This window comes from Tachyglossus aculeatus, chromosome 5 (assembly GCF_015852505.1).
Source record: "Tachyglossus aculeatus isolate mTacAcu1 chromosome 5, mTacAcu1.pri, whole genome shotgun sequence".
Lineage (NCBI taxonomy): Eukaryota > Metazoa > Chordata > Mammalia > Monotremata > Tachyglossidae > Tachyglossus > Tachyglossus aculeatus.
The window spans coordinates 61630316-61653889 of record NC_052070.1 but is presented as its reverse complement, the minus strand read 5'-3'; the positions used below and the strand labels follow the sequence as shown (position 1 = coordinate 61653889).

Sequence of the window (23574 nt, the reverse complement as noted above, 5' to 3'; positions counted from 1 at the left end):
AGCCCAGAAAACTACATCCTTCCCAATTCTGGCTCCATCTGTCCACCTGGAGGGGGCAAGGGGCCAGGAGGGGCTAGGAAGAGGAAACCTCCTCCCTTTCCAACCATCATTTACCCATCCCCTCCTCAGTTGTCCTTCTCTACAAGAACAGACCCTCACTCACCTCCAGTTCCTCAATCAGTGGTATTTACTGAGCACTTACTATGTGCTGAGCACCCATCCCCTCCTCAGTCATCCTTTTCTACAAGAATGGACCCTCACTCACCTCCAGGTCTTCAATCAATGGTATTTATTGAGCGCTTACTATGTGCAGAGCACTGGACTAAGCGCCTGGGAGACTACAACAAGAATTAGCAGACACATTCCCTGCCCATAATGAGCTTACAGTCCAGAGGGGTTCTCAGGGCCCATCCTTATATACTGACACACAAAGACCCTGTCCCCTGACCCCACGTCGGGCTCACAGTCTTAATCCCCATGTTACAGATGATGTAAACTGAGGCACACAGGAGGCCCAGGGCAGAGCTGAGATGCATTCTCTCAATCAACCTATGCTACCTCCTATCTATACGGGAAGCAGCATAGCCTAGTGGATAGAGCATAGGCCTGGGAATCATTCATTCATTCAATCGTATTTATTGAGTGCTTACTGTGCGCAGAGCACTGTACTAAACACTCGGGAAGTATTAATCAGCAACATATAGAGACGGTCCCTACCCACCAACGGGATGTGGATGCAAACTCATTTTATGAAATTTTCCATGCTGCCAAATCTAATTTTAGACAAAAATGTTTTCATTCTGAGTCAGAAATATTCAACAAAATCCAAACCTAATAGGAGGCCCCTCCGAAGAGTACAATTTTTACCAAGGGACAAAGCTGTTAATACACTACACTTTATTTTCTTACAAAGAGACTTCTTGGGGAGAGTTTCTCCTGCAGAGCTGTTTCCTAGAAAGCAAACAGCCCTTCTAGGGTGTTCCCAAATCACTGACAAAGCCTGCCACAGCTCAAACTCATTATCATTTCACTGCCGGGCTGAAACAATAAATAAAGCCCTACTAATGACCCGTCACTTGCGTGTCTGCAACTGACCCTTTTGGGTTCAAGGCCTTCCGCATTCAGCAAGAGCCTACATCCTCTTCACATTCTGCTAAGCCTTCAGGATTACTATTTTATTTGGTTTAATAGAATTATATAAGCAGCCCAAGTTTTAGGGGGCACTTTTCCCCTACATAAGGACTAAATTTGCTTTCACTTGTAAGTGTTCTTACTCCCCTAGGAGGCATCTTGCTTATTTAAAACAAATCTCATAAAGTCCAAACTCGGGCAGTATTCCAAACCCCGGTTACTAAAAACGTGTCTCGGATGAGCAACGATTCTGGTTGGAATCAGAAGGTCGTGGGTTCTAATTCCAGCTCTGCCCCTTTGTTTCTGTGTGACTTTGGGCAAATCACTTCACTGGGCCTCAGCCCCCTCATCTCTAAAATGGGGAGTGAGACTGAGCCCCACATGGGATAGGGACTGTGTCCACCCTGGTTTGCTTGCATAATAATAATAATGATGGCATTTATTAAGCGCTTACTATGTGCAAAGCACTGTTCTAAGCGCTGGGGAGGTTACAAGGTGATCAGGTTGTCCCACGGGGGGCTCACAGTCTTCATCCCCATTTTACGGACAAGGTAACTGAGGCCCAGGCAAGTTAAGTGACTTGCCCCAAGTCACACACCTGACAATTGGGTGAAACAGCTTGGCTCAGAGGTCATGGGTTCAAACCCCGGCTCCGCCAACTGTCAGCTGTGTGACTTTGGGCAAGTCACTTAACTTCCCTGTGCCTCAGTTACCTTATCTGTAAAATGGGGATTAAGACTGTGAGCCCCCCGTGGGACAACCTGATCACCTTGTAACCTCCCCAGCGCTTAGAACAGTGCTTTGCATATAGTAAGCGCTTAATAAACCATCTCTATATGCTGCCAACTTGTACTTCCCAAGCGCTTAGTACAGTGCTCTGCACACAGTAAGCGCTCAATAAATACGATTGAATGAATGAATAAAAGCCATCATTAATTGCCAGAGCGGGATCTGAACCCATGACCTCTGACTCTAAAGCCCGTGCTCTTTCCACTGAGACACGCTGCTTCTCCAATCCACTCCAGCACTCAGTACAGTGCCTGGCACATAGTGAGCATTTATTAAATACCACAATTATTATCTGTAACTGATTTATTTATATTGTCTGTCTCCCCCTCTAGACTGTAAACTCATTGTAGGCAGGGAATGTGTCTGTTCTAATAATAATAATAATGATGGCATTTGTTAAGCGCTTACTACGTGGAAAGCACTGTTCTAAGCGCTGGGGAGGATACAAGGGGATCAGGTTGTCCCACGGGGGGCTCACTGTTAGATTGTACTCTCCCGAGCGCTTAGTACAGTGCTCTGCACACGGTAAGCACTCAATCAATACGACTGACTGCTTCCCTATTTAGGAAGTCATTTTGGGTTGGCTAGGGGCCACAGCTGGGACCAGTCAAGTGGCGCTTTCGGGTCGGCCGGGCTCGGTGGAGCGGTGGAGGAACAGTAAGAGGAGGGCAGCCCGGGCCGAACACGCTCTCCGCAGCCGCCGATCGCCGACCCGATGTCCCAGGCCCGCGGCCGTCTCGCCCCGACTTCCTGAGAAACCATCACCGACAATGCCACCTTGTAAAGCCCGGACCCAGGGAGACGAATTTTTCACCAGCTTTAGGTTGCACCTCATCCCTGGATGCCACTGGGGCAGGAGAGACGGGGGCGAGGAGGGGTCGAGTTGGATCAGGTGGAACCTTTTCCAGATCAAAGGTATTTAACGAGCACTTTTTTCTTTTAAAATGGTATCCGTTCAGCAGTCGCTCTGTCCTAGGCCCTGTAATAATAATAATGATGGCATTTGTTAAGCGCTTACTATGTGCAAAGCACTGTTCTAAGCGCCGGGGGGATACAAGGTGATCAGGTTGTCCCACGTGGGGCTCACAGTCATCGTCCCCATTTTTACAGATGAGGGAACTGAGGCTCCGAGAAGTGAAGTGACTTGCCCAAGGTCACACAGCAGATGTGTGGCGGAGCCAGGATTCGAACCCACGACCTCTGACTCCAAAGCCTGGGCTCTTTCCACTGAGCCACGCTGCCTCTCTGTACTGAGCGCTGGGGTAGATACAAGCTAATCAGGTTGGACGCAGTTCACATCCCACAAGGGACACCATAGTCTTAACCCCTATTTTACAGATTGGGTGCAGAGCACTATACTAAGCGCTCGGGAGAGTACAATTCGACAGTTGGCAGATATGTTCCCTGCTCACAGTGAGAAGCAGGATAGAACAAAGGCCTGGAAGTTTAAAGGACCTAGGTTCTAACCCTGTCTCCTGTCTGTTGTGGGATCTGGGGCAAGTCACTTCACTTCTCTGTACTTCACTTACCTCACCTGTAAAATGGGGATTAAGACTGTGAGCCCCACGTGGGACAGGGACCGTGTCCAACCTGATAGGCTTGTATCAGAGAGAAGCAGTGCGGGCTCAGTGGGAAGAGCCCGGGCTTTGGAGTCAGAGGTCATGGGTTCAAATGCCGGCTCCGCCAATTAATCAATCGCATTTATTGAGCGCTTACTGTGTGCAGAGCACCGTACTACGCGCCTGGGAAGTACAAGTTGGCAACATATAGAGACGGTCCCTACCCAATAGTGGGCTCACAGTCTAGAAGACTAGACAATTGTCAGCTGTGTGACTTTGGGCAAGTCACTTCCTTTCTCTGGGCCTCAGTTCCCTCATCTGCAAAATGGGGATTAAGACCGTGAGCCCCCCGTGGGACAACCTGATCGCCTTTTAACCTCCCCGGAGCTTAGAACAGTGCTTTGCACATAGTAAGCGCTTAATAAATGCCATCATTATTATTATCTCAATCGCACTTACTGAGCACACACTGTGCAGAGCACTACACTAAGGGCTTGGGAGAGTACGATGTAACAACAGAACAGACACATTCCCTGCCCACGAGCTTAATCTAGAAAACTATTATCTCGGCGTTTAGCATATTTCCTGGAACCAGTGAGCAATCCTGCGGTGCTAAAGTATTGATCTCTGTCAGACAGAGAAATTGTCTTCCGTCAAGGCAGGTTCAGGAGCCCACCCGCCCACCATACCATCCCTGTTGGGTGGACCCCCTCCCCTCCGCTTTCAATGCAGCAGTCAGTACGGCCCCCAACAGGATAGTCCAAGGCCTTGGGGAGAGATACAGCACTGCTTGTCATTTGTGAGAGAGAAGGGTGCCGGAATAATTGTGCCACTGGTTAAATCCTCTGTGCCAAACACTGTGCGAAGCTCTGGGGTAGAGGATAATCAGAACAGGTTGTCCCTGTCCCCTCCTGGGAATCACACCGTAAGGGAGCACAGGTGTTTCTCTGGGTGTGGAAAGAAGTTAAGTAACTCACCCAAGATCACAGGGTAGGCGAGTGGTGGAGGCTTGGATTCGAACCCAGGTTTCCTGACTCCTGGGGCCGGGCTCTGTCAGATCGAAGCCTCGATCCAGAGCTCTCATCGTCGTCACCGTGGCTCGTCACTTGGGATAATGACCGATTTTTCCGAACCCCCACTCCCACGGAGAGCAGGGTGTCTGAGGCCACTGCCATTTCGAGCCTAAAGACTTGGTTCTGCCCCGGTTCTCGGGCGACCACGCGGCGGTAAACTCCATGAAGAGTCCCTGCAGCTTTCCCCGCCACAGCCCAGGAGGGCAGGCGGGCGACCAGCCAGCCAACAGAGTCCTGGGTCAGGTCGGGAAAAAATGGCTCTCTGGCCAGATGTCTGCGGGCGATCTGAGTGGGGCAAGCTTTAAGCTTGCTCCCAACTTTTCTCATCACCAGCTCCCTGCCTGCTCTCTACCTTCCTGAGCTCTCCCCCTAACCATACCTCACTCGACGGTTTCGCTGCCGACCCCAGTTCTCAAACGGACCCCTCTCCGAGTCTATCCACCAGATTCCCGTTTAAAGCCATCCTCCCTTCCTCCCCCAGACTTTCCCTGATTAACTCCCCCTCTCCACCCCCAAAGCCCTAGCCACCCAAAACCACCCCCTGGTGCTGGGCTCTCACCTACGCCCATCCTCAGCACCCGGAGAACCATCCCATCGGTTGGATGTTCCGTGACACCTCCTGAGGCGTTCATAAATCATTTTGGGACTGCCTCTGCCCCGACAGCGTAAACTCGTGGGCGAGGACTGGGGTTCCAGTTCCGTGTGGTCCTCTTCCCACCCTCCGCGGCGCCCAGGACGCCGCAGCACCCCCCCCAACAAGGGACCCTCAAGAAACCCCATCACAACCACTGCCACGCACGCCACAGGTAAATACAAAATCAAATACTTTAATCAAAGTCGGGCGGACTCAACGGCTCCGCCGTACCTCCGGGGCGGATCGGGCCGGCCGGGCACCCGCTTCGACTCCTTCTCTCTGATCGAGCGAGCAGGGTGACCCGCCACGCGCCCCCTCCTCCCGCCCTCCACGTTTTGAATATCCTGAGTAGAGAGAACTGTGTTTATTTCAACCACGTAAAATGTCTATATAGGAAACTTCTCTAGTCCTGGGCTGGTGGCCTGCACGCAGCATTGCACAGATAAAAAATAGACTACTCCTTAATACACAGAGCTAGATACTTTCACATTTTTCAGTCAGAAGTTTCTCCCCGCCCCCGCCCCTCCGGCTGCCTTCGGAATCCGCCCGAGGAGAGGGCCGGAATGGGGGTCCGATGGCCGCTTATTTACATGGGGGCGGCAAGGGCGTGCGGGGCGGCCCCGGATGCCGCCTAATATAGGCGGCCGCTCTGGGGATCCGTCGCTCTCCGGGTCCGACATAACCGGCGTCAGCTTGGAGACGGAGGCGACGGCTCGTCGTTAGCACCAGGCTCCGGCCCCGCTTTCGGAAGATCGGGACGCGAGCTTCCGGGGAGTCCCGAGGGCAGACGGTCGGGCCGTCTGGTCTGTCCGTCCGTCCGTCGGGGGCCGCCTTCCCCGTCGGGTCCGGGCGGCGGAGCGGGCCGACCCGGGGGCACCCCCGGCCCGCCCCCTTCGCCCAGCCTCACCTCCTGTGCCTGCTGTGGCCGGGCCGGTCGCGGCCGTAGCGGTGGGCCGGCCGTTCGTAGGAGCGGGAGCGCTCGCGCCTCCGGTCGCGGTAGTAGTGGCTCTTCTTCTTGTACTTGGCGGCGGCGGCGGCGGGGGGGGCGGCGGGCGGGGGGGTCGGCGCGTTCGCGGGAGCGGCTGCGGGAGCGCGAGGGGCTGCGGCTGGGCCGGCCGGGGCTGCTGCTCCCGCTGCCGCTTCCGCGGGGCTTCTGGCCGGAGTACTTGCAGGCCTTGGGCGGGCGGCAGCCGCGCAGATCGGAGCCCTTGTGGCCGCCGCCGCTGCCGCCGTGGTTGGCCTGCCGCGGCGGGGAGTCGCTGCGGCTGCGGGACCGGCTCAGGGACTTGGAACCGCTGGACGTCGAGCAGCTCTCGCTCTTCCTGCGAAGAGGGCGAAGCGGAGGGCGCCCGTCACCCCCCCCCCCGCCTCCCCGCCCCCACCCCGCCCCCTCCGTCCCCGCACCCACCTCTTCGGAGATGCCGATCGCGACTGGGATCTCGAATAGCTCTGGTCTCGGCTCCGGCTTCGACTTCTGCTCTCCCTCCCTTTGGACAGGCTGAAGGGCAGAGTGACGGTCACCCGTCCGCGGTCTCTTTCCACCCCACGGTCCACCCGCCCTAGCCCAGATTCTCGGCCACCTGGGCGCTCACTCGTCTCCCGCCACCCTCAAGGGGGTGGTGACTTTCCTGCCCCTCCCTGGGGGTCCTCACCCGTTCAGGGGACTGCTGGATTTGGCTCTCTTCAACCCCTCCGTTTTCCGCTTGGCATTCTTCATGGCCTGCACCGACAGCGGGGACGGCTTGCTCCCTGGCCCTTCCTTCGGAGATTCTGGGGAAAGCAGCAGGCCGTGACGGTCAGAGAGCCAGCCCCGAGGAGAGGCTGAGGGGGCGCGGATGGCTCCGCCTCCGGGGAGCACCGAGCGGCACGGGACTCGGACTGGATGGGGGGGGGGCGGTCTCTAACAGCCTCTCACGAGCTGAAGAAGGGACCTTCCTGAACTTCGTCTAACCCCTCTTTCCAGGCCAGTCCGGGCACCGACACCGCCCCGTCCCACTTTCCAACCCTCCGGGCTCTGAGCGGGGTTCACCGGCCCGGCCGACGGAGCAGTACCCCCACCACGGCTTCCTACTCCAGGGGTCCCTTACCCCAACCCCTCCGCCAGGCGGGGGTCCGCTGGATGCCGACATTAGGGGGTTTCACTCTGCGGGGGTGGAGAGGGGAAGCTGGAGGAAACCACCATCACCTACCCGTTTTAAGGGCAGGTGAGAAGCCCGAGGGGTTGTCCAAGACGGGAGTCCCGCCGGGCAGCAGCCCCTTGGCCTGGGCCTTGGCCTCCTCGATGGCTTGCTTCTTCTTCTCTACTTCGCTCTCCAGGTGCGTCAAGTCGACCTGCCCAGCGGGTGGGTGGGAGAGAAGGAAAACCCAGCGCTCCCAGTCTGGCCGCCGAGATGGGGAGCCCGGCCGGCGCCCCGCCTCCCCAACTCCAAACCCGCGCCCCTCCCTCCCCCGGGCCCCGGCGCCAGGACGGGCTGGAAGGGAACCTTTTTGCGGGTGTAGAGCAGCAGAATTTTGAAGCAGATCTCTTGGATTTCTTCCTCAGATGCCCCGAACAGCAAAAACCAGTGGGGGCGGTTAGGCAGGGGGATCTGCAAGAAGCGAGCGTGCGCGTGTCATAAGGCATCTCCCCAGCCGGAGTACCCGGTCCAGCCCCCCAGACAGCGAGGGAGGGCAGGAAACTGCCCTCTAGACTGGAAGCTCGTTGTGGGCGGGGAATGTGTCCGTTTATCAACGTATCGTACTCTTCCGGGAGCTTAACACAGTGCTCTGCACACAGTACGCGTTCAGTAAATCACGACCGAATGAAGGAATGAGGGAGGCGGGCCGGAGTGGGGGCCCGCACCCTGGGGGCTCTGACCTCCAGCGTCCGGGCGGCCAAGTAGATGCAAGCGCAGGCGATGCTCTCCGGCTGGAACCGCACGAAGACGTCTGTGCGCAGGCTGTCGTTCATGTAGTTCCTGCGAGTCGAGCACACCACCATTGCAACTCCCCAGGGCCTCCCGGACCGCGCCTGCGACAACTAAGCCGCTCTACGTGCTAAGCACAGCCTACCGCTAAGCCTGAGGATGGCAACCCCGGGGACCTGGGCAGGCTGAGGGGTGGGGTGGGGGGGACGGGGAGGTGTTGAGGAACATTCTAGAAAGTGCGTCAGGCTCGGGGGGGTGGGGGAGGGAGGAGACGGTAATACCAGTAATCAGAACGATAACGATTCCAAACAGACCAAAAAAAAAAAAAGTGCCGACTGACTGTCGGCCACTATTATTGTGAGAGAGAACCAATTTTCACTTGACTTTTCCCTCTAAGGCTCCCGGCCTGCTCTCTCATGCAAAGCCAAACGCTTTGGAAAGGCAGCAGACCCCTGACCGACAGGGTTTCGGGGAGGAGAGCCGGGCTCCGCCTCCGGAGCGCGGGGACGCATGCAAACTCATGACAAGCCGGGCACGGGTCCCTCGCGGGCTCTTCGGAGGCCGCGCGGCCGCCTGGTCTCCCCCTGCGGGCCCCCGGTCAGTCCATTTCCCGCGGCGAGCTCGCTGCAGCTGGGGCGCTCTCCGCAGCTGCCACGGGCTCCGCCCGTGTCCGAGCCCGGCAGCGTCCCGGGGATGTCCGTGCCCGGGCCGGCCACTCCCCGAACGGGTATCTTCTTCGCAGGCTTAGCAAAGAACCGTTCCCCAACAGCCCCATTGCCACCGGGAGTCTTAAAATGAACATTCACACAGTCAGACGACGCCAACGGATCCCCGCTCACGGCCCGACCGGCGGGCTGGTTCCAGAGCCGCGGGGCGCTCTGCTGCCAGAGGCCCCCCCTCCCCCCCGGTTGCCGGCCGAGCCAGCCCCACCCGAGTGACGTTCCCAAAACCCTGGGCGAACCGCGCGGCCCAACGACCGGCCGGGTCCGTTTCCGCCTCCCGGTGGGGGGAGGGACCCGCCCCGCATCCCGGCCGGCCCCTCCGGGCCTATCCCGCCGCCCCTCGGGTCTGAGCTGAAGCGTCCACGTGTTAAAGTCCGCTCAGACAACCCCAACGCGCACTCGGGCGGGACGGCCCTACCTCGGGGGGCCCTCCCCACCCCCTCGGGAGGGAGACCACGCCTCAGAACCGGCCCCCCGATCTCCCCCCACGATCCCTTCTCTACTTGGATGGCCGTGACCGGAGCAGGAAAGGCGGGTTCGAGCACCGCTCCCAAACTCTGCTGCCGGGCGCCGGAGAGGCTCAGTAGAGCCAGGCCCAAGGCGGCAGGAAAACCCCAACCGGGAAAACCTCAGCCACGAGGCACGGGTTCGAGGCGGCAACCGGCACTGCGGCCTCCCAGCTTCCCCCACGCCCGAATAGGCCCTGCTCCGGGGAGCCCCCTCCAACCCCCCCCAACACCTTCGCCCCCCACCTCCCCACCCCCGACCCGGAGAGTTCTGGAAAGGCCCAGCACCTCCAACCCACAGAGTACGGCAGCTTCCAATCGGGGCGGTTGTCGTGTGTCAAATCGGAGAGATGCGATCGTCACAGCACAACAAAAATGAAGGAAAAAAAAAAAAACAAAAAGGAAAAACAAAAACAAAACAAAACAAAAAAAAAACAGTCCAGAGCACCACAAGAAGCCGTTGGCCAGTTACTCTGCTATCATGTATACCACCTTTCTAGGGCAGCCTTCTCTGGAGAGCCTGCATTGGATTGACTGAAGACGGCAGCTATCCCTGCACCGAAGCGCTTGGACAGCAGAGGAGAAGTCTTAGTCACTTACCCTCAGAGGCTACCCTTTGATTAAAAGAGTACAGAAAAGAAAAGTCAAAACGGGTTCTCCACCAGACAATAAGAGCACCAGACAGTTCAGTCAGCAGAAATATGACCCACCTAGATGGCTAACTGCGCAAAAACTCAAGCCGCCAGCGCTAAACCGCTGCTTCGAGTTTTACTCGGAGATCAGCGGGCGCGGCGCCCACCAAAGTTTGGAATCTTAGGGGGGGGATGGATGGGGTTTCAGATGGTCCCCACTTCCCTCCCACCCGGGGACTCCCTCTGGTAGAGGGAGAGGAGGAGGGAGCAGGGGCCGGGGGGTGGACGGGAGGGAGGAAAGGGGGAGGGTGGGTAGGAGTCGATCCCTGGAGGGGCCAGACACTTTGATCCTCATTCCTCGTCCGTCCCTCCCCGCCGACCCCTCAGTCATGAGGTTCCTTGCAGAGCGAGGGCAACCGGCTCAGGGTTCCAGGGGCCCACCCCGCTGGCCCCAGGAGCCAGCCCCCGCCCCGGGTCGGGGAAGATTCATGGGGGAGGGGGCGGGCAGACGCTACCTTACCATTTCAGATCAAAAGCTCTACAGCGGCCTGGGGCAGACCCCCCTCTGCCCAACGTGCCCCAAACCACCATATTTCTGCCACTGCCCTTGCTGGTCTCTCAGAGCAAGGAAAGTCAACTCACCATGAGGTCTGGACCAGGTGTTGGTTACGCTCGCACTCTAACACCTGAAGGTACATAACGATTATCTGGAAGACACAGGGCACTCAGTTAGGACAAGAAGCTCCAGAGACCCCCCCAACTCGGCCCTGGGGGAGCGGGTGGCAAATATCCCACCCGTGTTGGACCCCAGAGCAGTGGAGGGGGCATGGGGGACGCCCACCAACTCCCAGCCCACTGACCCCTGGTCTGGGTGCCCAGCTTGGTTAGCTCCCGGCCCAGAATATTCGGCTGGGCCAGCTCAGGACAGGATGGAGTGTCTTCAAGGTGACCCCCTTGCGTGATCCACCCCAGATTTCGGGCTGTGAAAGCCCCGGCCTCCAGCTGGGACGAGCAGAAGCACCGCCTGCCCTGACTGGGAAATCCCAGCCATGCTTGGGCCAAGCAGATGTGATCCAAGACATTGCCCGCCCACTCACCAGCGGTGAGCCTCTAGACTGTAAGCCCGTTGCTGAGCAGGGACCATCTCTATACGGTGCCCATTCGCACTTCCCAAGCGCCTAGTACGGTGCTCTGCACACAGCAGGCGCTCAATTAACACGACTGAATGAATGAACGGCGGCCCAGCGGAGGCGGCCGCACCAACCTTATGAGGGTGCTTCACGTGGACGCAGAACCCCAATTCCTTTAGGACTCTCCTTTCGGCTTTTATGATTTGATTCTTCAAATTCACATAATCCTGATCCAGCAGCAGAGGGACTGGTTTCCTGCAAGAACCAGTTCGCGGCAGGTGAGCCAACGGGAGGGACCGAAGCGGGAGCCCCCGCCCGCCTGGGGGGTGGGGTAAGGGGGGAGGAGATGGCAGGTTTTAAGCCGTCCAGTCCAGTCCACACCCACCCACCCCACCCGTTTCACATCAGAATAAAAAAGGCGGTCTGATGTACTCACAAGGTCCCTTTCCCCTCACCCCCTTGACAGCCCACGTCTGGTCCTTAACTCCCCACCCGCACCCTCAAGCTGCTGAGGTATTTCCCTTCAGAAGGCTAGAATCAGAGGGCCGGCCCCACGTCTCACGGCAGTGATGCCGGTGGGGACAGGAACGCTTCTCTGTCAAAGAGGCACGAGGTTGCCATGGGGATCAGGCGCAAGGTTACTGAAGTCTCCCAGGCGCTCAACACAATGCTCTGCTCACAGCCACCGCTCAAGAAATACCACTGATTGGCTAATTATTACTAATTAGCAGGCAGATAGGTTAACCTGTGAGGTTAAGCCCGAGTTCTGAGCAAGGACGAGACTGGTTGAGGGGCTAGGAGCAAGACTTTGACAGGGACACCCTTCAGGGGTCTTCCACCAACAATCAAAGATATTTATCGGCGAGCATTATGCAGTGAGCTTAGCAGGTGATGAGTTTACAGTCTGGGAGGGAACAACAGAAATTAAAATAAAACTAGACAGGGGAAAGGAATATTTACGACTGTCCTGTGGGATCGGGGAAAAGGTCAAGTGCTTAAAGAGGCCAGATCGAAGTGCCTAGGTGATTCAGAGGGGAGGCAGTCTAGCTGAAGAAGGCTTACGGAAGGCCTGTTGGACACGTGGATGGCTTTGAAGATGGGGAGAGCGCTGGACTGTCGGAAAAGTGCTTAGTACAGTGCTCTGCACACAGTATGCGCTCAATAAATGTGATTGAATGAATATGAAGGAGAATGGAGTTCCGGGCCAAAAAGAGGAAGTGGGCAAAAGGGTCAGCGGCGAGACAGATGAGATCAGGTTACAATAAGAGTCGGCTGGCGTTAGAGGAGCTGGTCGGGTGGCTGTAGGTCCTCCGGTAAGTTAGAAGAGAGCTGATTCCGTTCCTTAAAACTGATGGTATGGAATTTGACACGGAAATAGCCGTGGGAGGATTTTTGAGGACCGGGGAGATGTGGACTGAATGTTTCAGAAAAACGGTCTGGGTGGCAGAGTCATGTATGGACGGGACAGAGGAGAGACAGGAGGCGGGTAAGTCGGTGAGGACTGGGGGTGGATGCAAGTAGCAGTAGCTTGGTAGCAGTCTGGACGGAGAAGCGGGGGAAAATCGTAAAAGTAGAACCAACGGGACTCGGTGACAGACTAAGAGGGATGAATGACAGAGGTGAATCGAGGACAACGGCAAGGAGGTGGGCTCATGAGGCCTGGAGATGGTGGTGCCGTCTCTGGGAAAGTCAGGGGGAGGACGAGGTTTGGGTGGGAAGACGAGGTGTTCCGTTTGAAACGTGGGAAAATCTGAGGTGGCGGTGGGATGGTCCTGAAGGCAGGAGGAAATGAGAGACTGCAGGGGAGGAGACGTAAAATTGGGAATCGTCTGGGTAGACAAGTAGGGGGTGGGTGTAGATGGAGACCGGATGGTGAGGCAGACTTGAGTCTCCAGGGACTCCCACAGTGAGGGTGGCTGGGAGGCATCAGAGACCAGCGGGTTGGCTGGCAAGAAGGGTGCGCTCCGCCGGGAGGACAACCCCCTCTCCCCCGGCCAGGCCCTCACTGCCTTTCCCTGCCCGGGACACATGTTAAGACGCCCCGCCCCCCCGAGATGTCCATCCACCATCCCCTCACCGTTTCTCCCTCAGGTGCCGAAGGCGGTGGAAGACGTTGATCACGTCCCTGATCCGTCGCGGAGCTTCCTCTATCTTGGAGGCCAGGTGGACGCAGGCCATGGACACGTGCTGGAACGGAACCATGGCAACCCGCTGGGGCCCGTGCTCCGCTCCAACCCGCTTCAGAAGGGAGGGCGGGAGGAAGCAGCGGCGATGCGCAACACAACGCGAGGGATAATGAGCGGCACTTACGCTTCCAACGGGCCGGCCCGGGACCCATCCCGATACCCGACGCAAACCCCTCCCCGGGCTACTGCCTTGGACGGAAGGGGAGAGCCCTACCTCCATGGAATGCTTCACGAACGATTTGGTGTAGAAGAAGCGCTGGAACAGCACCTGCCCCGTAGCCATGGCCACCTGCACGAGGGAAAAAGAGAATCGGGCTTGGACTTTGAGGGCTCGGCTAGTGAGGCTCCACGAGTCCCTCTGGCTTCACTGTTCCAAGCAAGCACACACAAGGGCTCCGGATACACTGCACGCTGCTGATGACACTAAGAATCTACGCTGTTGGTCAAGCACTGGAATCTTACTCTATGAGTCCCATGTGGAACCAGGAACTGCAATCTGTTTACAGTATGTCTATCTGCGCGCTTAGTGTAGTGTGTCACAAACACGTATATGTGTACACATACACACATACACAAAATATAGCGCTTATAGTAAGTGCCTGATAAACATGATTGATTGCTTATAGTATGTCTACCTAAAGGCTAGGTACAGTGTATGGCACACAGTAAGCACTCAAATATCACAATTTTACACACTGTAATTCACTCAATCACGCTGAGCTTACTGTGTGCAGAACACTGTACTGAGCACTTGGGAGAGTACACTATAACAACAGACACATTCCCTGCCACGAGTAATCAGATCAGACGGTCCCTATCCCACATGGGGCTCACAGTCTAAGGGGGAAGAGCACCTGGGATCTGACCCCCATTTTACAGATGAAGGGTCTGAGGCACAGAGACGTGAAGTGACTTGCCCAAGGTCACAGAGCAGTCAAGCGGTGGCACTGGGATTAGAACCCAGTCCTGTGCTCGTCCCACTAGGCCACACTGCTTCTGCTGTTGCATGGATTCCCTCTTTTAAAAGTCATCTTTTTTAAGGTATTTGTTAGGTGGTTTCGACGTGCCAGGCACTGTTCAGATAATAATAATAATAGTAGCATTTATTAAGCGCTTACTACCTGCGAAGCACTGTTCTAAGCACTGGGGAGGTTACAAAGTGATCAGGTTGTCCCACGGGGGGCTCACAGTCTTAATCCCCATTTTACAGATGAGGTAACAGAGGCCCAGAGAAGCGAAGTGATTTGCCCAAAGTCACACAGCTGACAATTAAAAACGACTGAATGAATTGGTGGAGCCGGGATTTGAACCCATGACCTCTGAATCCAAAGCCCATGCTCTTTCCACTGGGCCAGCTGGACATAGCCCACGTCCCACGTGGAGCTCTGTCTTCAACCCCATCTTACAGATGAGGTAACCTAGGCAGAGAGCAGTGAAGTGACTTGACTAAGGTCACAAACAAGTGGCAGGGTCAGCATTAGAACCCAGGTCCTTCCACCTGCCTCTCTGCTCCTCAGAAACCTCCTCTGGTTTCCTATTTCCCTCCACCTTGAGCAAAAACTCAGCTCTCTGCCACCACTTCCCGTCTTAGATATTGACTCTCTTGGGCAGATTTCTCTCTTTGCGGTTTCCAAGCCACCACACCTGACCCTCTTGACTCCATCCCTCCCCACCCCTGCACATAGAAAACACTCAAAAACGATTGAATGGGTAATGGTATTTAAGCGTTGTGCACCTCTAATAATAATAATAATGGTATCTGTTAAGCACTTAGTGTGTGCCAGGCACTGTACTAAGCACCACAGCACCTGTATGTTTGTACATATTTATTACTCTATTTATTTATTTAATTTACTTGTACATATCTATTCATTTTGTTAGTATGTTTGGTTTTGTTCTCTGTCTCCCCCTTTCAGACTGTGAGCCCACTGTTGGGTAGGGACTGTCTCTATATGTTGCCAATTTGTACTTCCCAAGCGCTTAGTACAGTGCTCTGCACATAGTAAGCGCTCAATAAATACGACTGATGATGATGATGATATACGCAAATCGGATTGGAAACAGCCGCTCTCCCATGCTCCATCCCTCCCCGCCCCTGGAATTCTTCCCCCCATGGCCCAATCTAACAGACTACACCTCTCCTCATTCCCAAATCCCTTCTAGTCAGTATGTCAGCTGTATTTCTCGAGCGTTTACGTGTGCAGAGCACTTGGGAGGCTACAACAACAGACACATTCCCTGCCCACAAGGTTACAATTCATTCATTCAATCGTATTTATTGAGCGCTTACTGTGTGCCGAGCACTGTACTAAGCGCTTGGGAAGTCCAAGTTGGCAACATATAGAGACGGTCCCTACCCAACAGTGGGTTCACAGTCTACAAGGGGGAGACAGAAAACAAAACAAAACATATTAACAAAATAAAATAGAGTAAATATGTACAAGTCTGGGCAGGGGGGTCCAAAACACCACCTCTTTCAGGAAGCCTCTAATCCTGGCTCCACCACTTGTCTGCTTTGTTACCTTGGGCAAGTCCCTTCATCTGTAAAATGGGGAACGAATCTGTGAGCCCCATATGGGACTGGGACTCCATGTGCTTGTGTCCACCCCAGTGCTTAGTACAGTGGCTGGCACATAATAAGCACTTAATACCACAGTTATTACTACTACTCCCCAATTAGCGACTTCCATCGCCCACACCGAATCAAAAGGCTGCTTGGAGCACTTCTGTATGACGATAGTGGTATTTGTTAGGCGCTTACTATGTGTCAAGCATTGTTTTAAGTGCTAACGATTGACATAAGCTAGACAGGTTAGACAGTCCCTGTCCCACGTGGGGCTCAGCGTCTTAATTCCATTTTACAGATGAGGAAACTGAGGCCCAGAGAAGTGAAGTGACTTGCCCAAGCTCACACAGCAGACAAGTGGCAGAGCATCCACGATACAAGTGTATCTATTCGAACTAACCTTTTTCACTTGGTGTCAGTCGTATTTATTGAGCACTTACTGCAGGGCACTATACTAAGTGCTTGGGAAAGTCAATATAACAATAAACGGACACATTCCCTGCCCACAGTGAGCTTACAGTCTAGAGGATCAGCATGGCGTAGTGGATAGAGCATGAGTCCTGGAGTCAGAAGGTTATGGGTTCAAATCCCAGCTCTTCCACCTGTCTGCTGTGTGACTCTGGGCAAGTCACTTGGATTCTCTGTGCCTCGGTGACCTCATCTTTATGATGGGGATTGCGAATGTGAGCCCAAGCCCGGCATGGGGGAGAGCGGCTGTTTTTAACCCGATTTGCGTATATCCACCCCAGTGCTTAGTACAGTGCCTGGCACACAGTAAATGCTTAACAAATACCATTATTATTATTAGAGGTGCACAACGCTTAAATAACATTACCCATTCAATCGTTTTTGAGTGCTATGTGCAGACCCCTGTATAAAGTACTTGGAAACTACAATACAGCAATACAGACAACCCCTGACCACAGTGGGCTTACAGTCTAGAGGCAGAGTGGAGGAGGCCCTACTATAGGTGCACATACATATGTGGGTTCAATCAATCAATCAATCGTATTTATTGAGCGCTTACTGTGTGCAGAGCACTGTACTAAGCGCTTGGGAAGTACAAGCTGGCAACATATAGAGACAGTCCCTACCCAACAGTGGGCTCACAGTCTAGAAGTTCAACTCTAACTTCTTTAAGCCTGATTCCTCCGCTGGTGAGTAGTTTTATGTTTGTCTCCCCGCGCTGGAGTGGAAACTCCTTGATGATAATGGTATTTGTTAAGCGCTTACTATGTGCCAAGCACTGTTCTAAGCACTGGGGCAGAGGCAAGCTAATCAGGTTATCCCACGCAGGGCTCACAGCCTTAATCCCCCTTTTACAGATGAGGTAACTGAGGCCCAGAGAAGTAATAATGACGATATTTGTTAGGCGCTTACTATGCCAAGCACTGTTCTAAATGCTGGGTAAAATGCAAGGTAATCAGGTTGTTCCACGTTGGACTCACAGTCTAAATCCCCATTTTACAGATAAGGGAACTGAGGCCCAGAGAAGTGAAGTGCCTTGCCCGAGGTTGCCCAGCAGACATGTGGCAGGGCCAGGATTAGACTGTGAGCCCACTGTTGGGTAGGGACTGTCTCTATATGTTGCCAACTTGTACTTCCCAAGCGCTTAGTACAGTGCACTGCACACAGTAAGCGCTCAATAAATACGATTGATTGATTAGCACCCATTCCCTCCGATTCCCAAGCCCGAGCTCTTTCCACTAACCCATGCTGTGGCCTGCCAGAGGACACCGGGCAGACCGATGCTGGAGGCGGGATTTGAACTCACGTCCTCTGACTTCCAAGCTCCGGCTCTTATCACTAAGCCAAGCCGCTTCTCCTGGGGAGCGGGGAACGTGGTCTCCCGCTCTGCAAGGTTGGGGGGGACGGGGACTGTGCTAAACACCCAGGGCGGGGCCTTCACGTGAGCCCGTTGTTAGGTAGGGACCGTCTCTCTAGGTTGCCGATTTGTACTTCCCAAGCGCTTAGTACAGTGCTCCGCACATAGTATGCGCTCTATAAATACGATTGAATGGATGAATCCCGCCTGGAGGGCGCACAATAAGTATCCGCACCACCATGGGCCCACGCCCACTTTAAAAGCCTGGAAATGTGCATTTGCAAGAACAAAGCGGTGGACGCCGCCCCCCTCCCCCATCCTCCCGTCCCCCCAGGCCTTATGAGTCGGGGCCGAGCTGCCCCGAAGCAGCGTGGCTCAGTGGTAAGAGCCCGGGCTTGGGAGCCAGAGGTCATGGGTTCGAATCCCGCCTCCGCCACTCATCAGCTGGGTGACTCTGGGCAAGTCACTTCACTTCTCTGGGCCTCGATTCCCTCTTCTGGAAAGTGGGGACGAAGACTGGGAGCCCCACGTGGGACCACCTGATTACCTTATATCTCAGCCCCCTCCACAGCGCTTAGAACAGTGCCCGGCCCATAGTAAGCGCGCTTAATCAATCAATCGTATTTATTGAGCGCTTACTACGTGCAGAGCACTGTACTAAGCGCTTGGGAAGTACAAATTGGCAACATAGAGACAGTCCCTACCCAACAGTGGGCTCACAGTCTAAAAGGGGGAGACAGAGAACAAAACCAAACATACTAACAAAATAAGGGCTTATAAGCTTTTAACAAATGCCATTATTAATTAACAACAGGCCGCAACCGGAGCCCTAGTGGCTTAGTGGCAAGAGCCCGGGCTTGAGAGCCAGAGGTCGTGGGTTCGAATCCCGGCTCCGCCACTTGTCTGCTGGGTGACTTTGGGCAAGTCACTTCTCTGGGCCTCAGTTCCCTCATCTGGAACATGGGGATGAAGACTGGGAGCCCCACGTAGGACAATCTTGTACCCACCCCCCCCCGCGCTTAAAACAGTACCCAGCACACAGTAAGCGCGCTTAACAAATACCATTATTAACTACAATAGGCCGCAACCGGAACCCGCGTGGCTCGGTGGCAAGAGCCCGGGCTTGGGAGTCGGGGGTTCGAATCCCGTCTCTGCCACTCGTCAGCTGGGTGACTCTGGGTATGTCACTTCGCCAGGCCTCACTTTCCTCATCTGTAAAATGGGGATGAAGACCGGGAGCCCAATGTGGGACAATCTCCTTGTATCCCCCCAACTCTTAAAACCGCCCGGTACACAGTAAGCGCGCTTAACAAATACCACTATGAACTACAATAGGCCGCAACCGGAGCCCCCGTGGCTCGGTGGCAAGAGCCCGGGCTTGGGAGTCGGAGGTCGTGGGTTCGAATCCCGGCTCCGCAACTCGTCAGCTGGGTGACTTTGGGCAAGTCACTTCACCGGGCCTCAGTTTCCTCATCTGGGAAATCGGGATGAAGACTGGGAGCCCAACGTGGGACAATCTCCTTGTATCCCCCCAACGCTTAAAACAGTGCCCGGCACGTAGAAAACGCTTTTAACCAACACCATTATTAATTACAATAGGCCGCAACCGGAGCCCGCGTGGCCCGGTGGCCAGAGCCCGGGCTTGGGAGTCGGAGGTCGTGGGTTCGAATCCCGGCTCCGCCACTCGTCAGCTGGGTGACTTTGGGCACGTTACTTCACCGGGCCTCAGTTCCCTCATCTATAAAATGGGGATGAAAACTGGGAGCCCAGCATGGGACAATCGCCTTGTATCCCCCAACGCTTAAAACACTGCCCGGAACGTAGTAAGCGCGCTTAACAAACACCATTATTAATTAGAATAGGCCGCAACCGGAGCCCGCGTGGCCCGGTGGCCAGGGCCCGGGAGTCGGAGGTCGTGGGTTCGAATCCCGGCTCCGCCACTCGTCAGCTGGGTGACTTTGGGCACGTTACTTCACCGGGCCTCAGTTCCCTCATCTATAAAATAGGGATGAAGACTGGAAGCCCAACGTGGGACAACCTTCTTGTATCCCCCCCAACGCTTAACAGTGCCCGGAACGTAGTAAGCGCGTTTAACAAACACCATTAGTAACTACAATAGGCCGCAACCGGAGCCCGCGTGGCTCGGTGGCAAGAGCCCGGGCTTGGTCGTGGGTTCGAATCCCGACTCCGCCACTCGTCAGCTGGGTGACTTGGGGCAAGCCACTTCGCCGGGCCTCGCTTTCCTCATCCGATTACGCCACGTGGGCCCGCCTGATCACCCTGTATCCTCCCCGGCGCTCAGAACAGTGCTCGGCACATAGTAGGCGCCTCACAAATGTCATTATTAATTAATTAATTGACAGGAGGCCCCGGCCCACAACCCCCCGCGACGGGGCCTGGGTCGGACGGGGTCAGAGGTCGCGGGGGGGGGGGGGGCAGAGGAAGGGCGAGTCCCGCCCGCCTGACCTGCGGCAGCCTGAGCAGGATGCCGGCCGCCTGGATGAGCTCGCAGCCCACGACGCGCAGGTCGGTCTCGGTGTTGGGGTCCAGGCCGCTCGACATGGACGGCGTGAAGCGGAGCTTGTCGTCGGGCAGCAGGCAGTTCTCCAGCGTGATGAGCACCCCGGAGTACAGCCGGTCCCCGATCAGCACGCCAGGGCCGGGGGCCGGCGCCGCCGCCACGGCCGAAGAGGAGGCTGAGGAGGCTGAGGAGGCCGCCACAGCCGCCGCCATTTTGTCCGTCCTTCGTGCTCGCTGCCTTCCCCGGGCGGCTCCTCCCGCGCCCGGCCCCGCCCCCCGCCCCGCGATTGGCCGGCGGCGGGATGACGCGGCCGGCGCGCCCCGCTGCGATTGGCCGGGCGGCGCGTCCGTCAGGACGCCGCCCCCCCCCCTCTGACTCACCAGCCGGGAATTCTGCGCGCGCACGCCCGAGCTCGCGCCCTTCCCGTCGGCCCCCGCGGCGGCGCCCTCCCGCCTCCCTTCCCGTGGTGCCCCGGGAGGGGGGCAGCCCCCCTGGCAGAACGCGATGTTGCAGAGCGCCCTGCGGGTAGAACGCGACGGCGGAAGTTCCCGCAACGCGGCCGCGGCCCCCGCCCCCGCCCCCGCCCCCGCCCCGCGGCGATGAGGCGGAAGGATGCCCGGGGGGGCGCCCCCGGCGGGGGGGCCCGGGTGGTGAAGAAGAGGAAAGCCATCACCCTGGAGCAGAAGCTGGACGTCATCAGGCGCTACGAGAGGCACGAGAGGACCTGTGACATCATGAAGGCCACGGGCTTCGCCGAGGGCACGCTGCGCACCATCCGGGCCAACGCGGAGAAGATCAAGGAGCACTGCACCGCGGCCACGCCGGTGAGCGCCTGCCGGAGCGCCCGCACCCGGCCCCAGCGCATCGAGCGGATGGAGAAGCTCCTCAGCGCCTGGATCGAGTCCCAGATCGTGGGGGAGTCGGGGACCGTGCTGCTGACGCTGAACCAGTCCATCCGGCAGAAGGCCCTGGCCATCTACGAGGACCTGCGGGCCAGCTACCCCGACGAGGAGGCCCTGCCCTTCAGCGCCAGCTCGGGCTGGTTCGCCGGGTTCAAGAACCGCTACCTGTACAACTGGCACAACATCCGGCCCGCGGGGGGCGCCGCGGGCGAGGAGGTGGCCGCGGGCGTGGGGGCGGCCCTGGGGGTGGGGGCCGCCGCCTGCTTCCCCAGGGTCCTCAGGGAGGTCGTGGAGGAGGGCGGCTACTCCCCGAAGCAGGTCTTCAACCTCGACGACTCGGGCCTCTTCTGGAAGAGGCTGCCGGCCCGCACCTACCTCTCCAGGGAGGAGGCCGCGGCCCCGGGGTTCCGGGCGGCCCGGGACAGGGTGACCGTCATGCTGGGGGCCAACGTGCACGGCGACTGCAAGCTGAAGCCCGTCGTGGCCTACCACGCCGCCAACCCGCCGGCCCTGAACGGCCTGGTGAAGCACCACCTCCCCGTCCACTTCCGGCCCAGCAGGCGGGGGCGGGTGACGGGCAGCATCTTCTCCGAGTACTTCTCCGGCCCCCTGCACGACGAGCTGCGGCTCTACTGCCGGCGGGAGAACATCGCCTTCAAGATCCTCCTCGTCCTGGACCACGCGCCCGGCCACCCGCCCTGCGTGGCCGAGCTGTCGGAGAACGTCAAGGTCATCTTCCTGCCCCCGAACACGGCCTCCCTGCTCCAGCCCATGGACCAGGGGGTCTTCACGGTCTTCCGCGTCTACTACCTCCGCCGCATGCTCGGCGAGCTGAGGGAGGCCACGGCCGGCGAGGGCCGGCCCAGCGTCCGGGAGTTCTGGGAGGGCTTCAACATCAAGAACGCCATCGACCTCCTGGCCCTGGCCTGGACCGACGTGGCTCCCTCCTGCCTGAACGGCGGGTGGCGGAACCTGCTGCCCCAGATGGTGGTCGACTTCCGCGGCCTCGACGGCCAGCTGGTCCTGCTCAGGCGGCTCCGGGCCCAGTGCGTCACCCTGGCCCGGGAGGTCGGCTTCGACGAGGTGGAGCTGGGCGACGTCGAGGAGCTGCTCGAGTCCCATGGGCAGGAGCTGTCCGCCGAGGAGCTGCTGCAGCTGCTGGCCGAGGTCAAGGCCGAGGGCGCCGACGAGGAGGACGTCGACGAGGCCCCCTTCCGCGAGCTGACCCAGGCCGTCCTGTCCGACTCGCTGCAGCAGATCGAGGAGGCCCTGTGCATGCTGGAGGAGCACGACCGCAACGTGGAGCGCAGCGGCCGGATCGTCCGCGAAGTCAAGAGCCTGCTGACCCCCTACACGGAACTCCTGAAGGAGAAAAACAAAGCGGCCAAAAAGAGGCGGCTGACCGGCACGGTCTTCTCGTAGGGCCGCGCCGCCTCCGCCCCGCAGACCCCCGGGGGGAGGCGGGGGCAGGTGCTCGGCGGAAGCGTTCGCGCTCGGATAGGCCGGCTTGAAGATCGGCAAGTCGAGGTTCTTCCGGAAGGCCAGAAAAAAAAGGCTCAAAATTTACGGGATTAAAAACACTTAAACTTTTTTTAAAAAGAGATTAAAACGTCTAATAAATGGTTAGAAAAAGCGTGAGCCGGATGCCGGGGTCTCCCGCCGCCTCCATCCCCCTTCAGCTCGAGAAGGCGCCCTCGGCCACGGTCGCCGGCCTTCTCTCCGCCTGCCGGGGTAGCCCTCCGGGACCGCTTGACACGAGTAGACCCGTTTGTCTAGGGAGAGGTCGGCCTGCGGGGAACCCGGCTCTCCGCTTACCTGGCGTCTCCGTTGGGGTCGACGCGGGGGTCCGCGGGGATGGGCGACCTTGTTTGAGGAGGAGGGGGCCCCCAGCTCCGTGGACTCGACTGTTTCCGAGTCCGTGTGGCCCGGTCCCATGTTACCGTGCCAGGAGTCCCGTGGTCTGCTCCTTACACCACCCCTTTCCTCCTTTTCCAGCCCTTAAGCCCCCACCCGGATCACGAATCCGTCACCGTGCCTCCGGTCGCCCCTCGGTCCACCCAGTCCAGGATTCAGTCTCCGAAGGGGACCCCCAGTCGAGGGACTGACTGCAGGCCGGTGGTCTCGCCACCCGGGACCAGCCACGCCAAACCACCCAGTTCACCCCATAGCTTGCTTCCTCACCTCATCGCCCGCTTGCCCTGTCCCGTCTGTGCTGGGATGCCCCCCCCCCCCCGACCCCTCCTCATCCCGTCCCATTCACAACCGGCTCTGGCAATCCCCCCGTTTCCCAGGTTTTGCCATCCAGCACGCTTGGGAAACATTTCTCAATCCAACACCCCAGTGGGGCCTGGATGGCCAAGGAGCGAGCCCCAAGTTTTGCCAACCTAACAGCCAACCGTAGCATTTGGAGCGTCCAGCTTCCCACCACTCAGCTATATGCGATTTGTTCGGCTGCCTCGTCTCTACCGGCTCAGGGTCCGACCCACCCCAGG

At 57.4% G+C, this 23574-nt stretch overlaps 2 protein-coding genes across 3 annotated transcripts; one reads left to right on the top strand and one right to left on the bottom strand.

The window, feature by feature from the left end:
- Positions 1 to 5359: 5359 nt before the first annotated feature.
- On the bottom strand, positions 5360 to 20427 carry CCNL2 (cyclin L2). Of its 2 annotated transcripts, XM_038746714.1 has the most exons (11): positions 20126 to 20427; positions 13483 to 13557; positions 13160 to 13269; positions 11217 to 11337; positions 10595 to 10659; positions 8044 to 8143; positions 7670 to 7774; positions 7376 to 7517; positions 6839 to 6956; positions 6595 to 6684; positions 5360 to 6508 (listed from the first exon to the last, which is right to left on the bottom strand). In XM_038746714.1, exons 1-11 carry the CDS (start codon positions 20390 to 20392, stop codon positions 5875 to 5877), a joined length of 1827 nt encoding a protein of 608 aa, XP_038602642.1. In that variant the 5' UTR covers positions 20393 to 20427; the 3' UTR covers positions 5360 to 5874. The 2 variants fall into 2 exon arrangements, 1 of the variants encoding a protein (XP_038602642.1); XR_005451086.1 differs by lacking the exons at positions 5360 to 6508; positions 6595 to 6684; positions 6839 to 6956; ... (1 more) ...; positions 7670 to 7774; positions 8044 to 8143 and adding exons at positions 8760 to 8880; positions 9609 to 9934.
- A 352-nt stretch (positions 20428 to 20779) lies between these two features.
- LOC119928796 (tigger transposable element-derived protein 1-like) lies at positions 20780 to 22504 on the top strand. Its single transcript, XM_038747312.1, has one exon. The coding sequence runs from the start codon at positions 20780 to 20782 to the stop codon at positions 22502 to 22504; it is 1725 nt and encodes a 574-aa protein (XP_038603240.1).
- The last annotated feature ends 1070 nt before the right edge of the window (positions 22505 to 23574 follow it).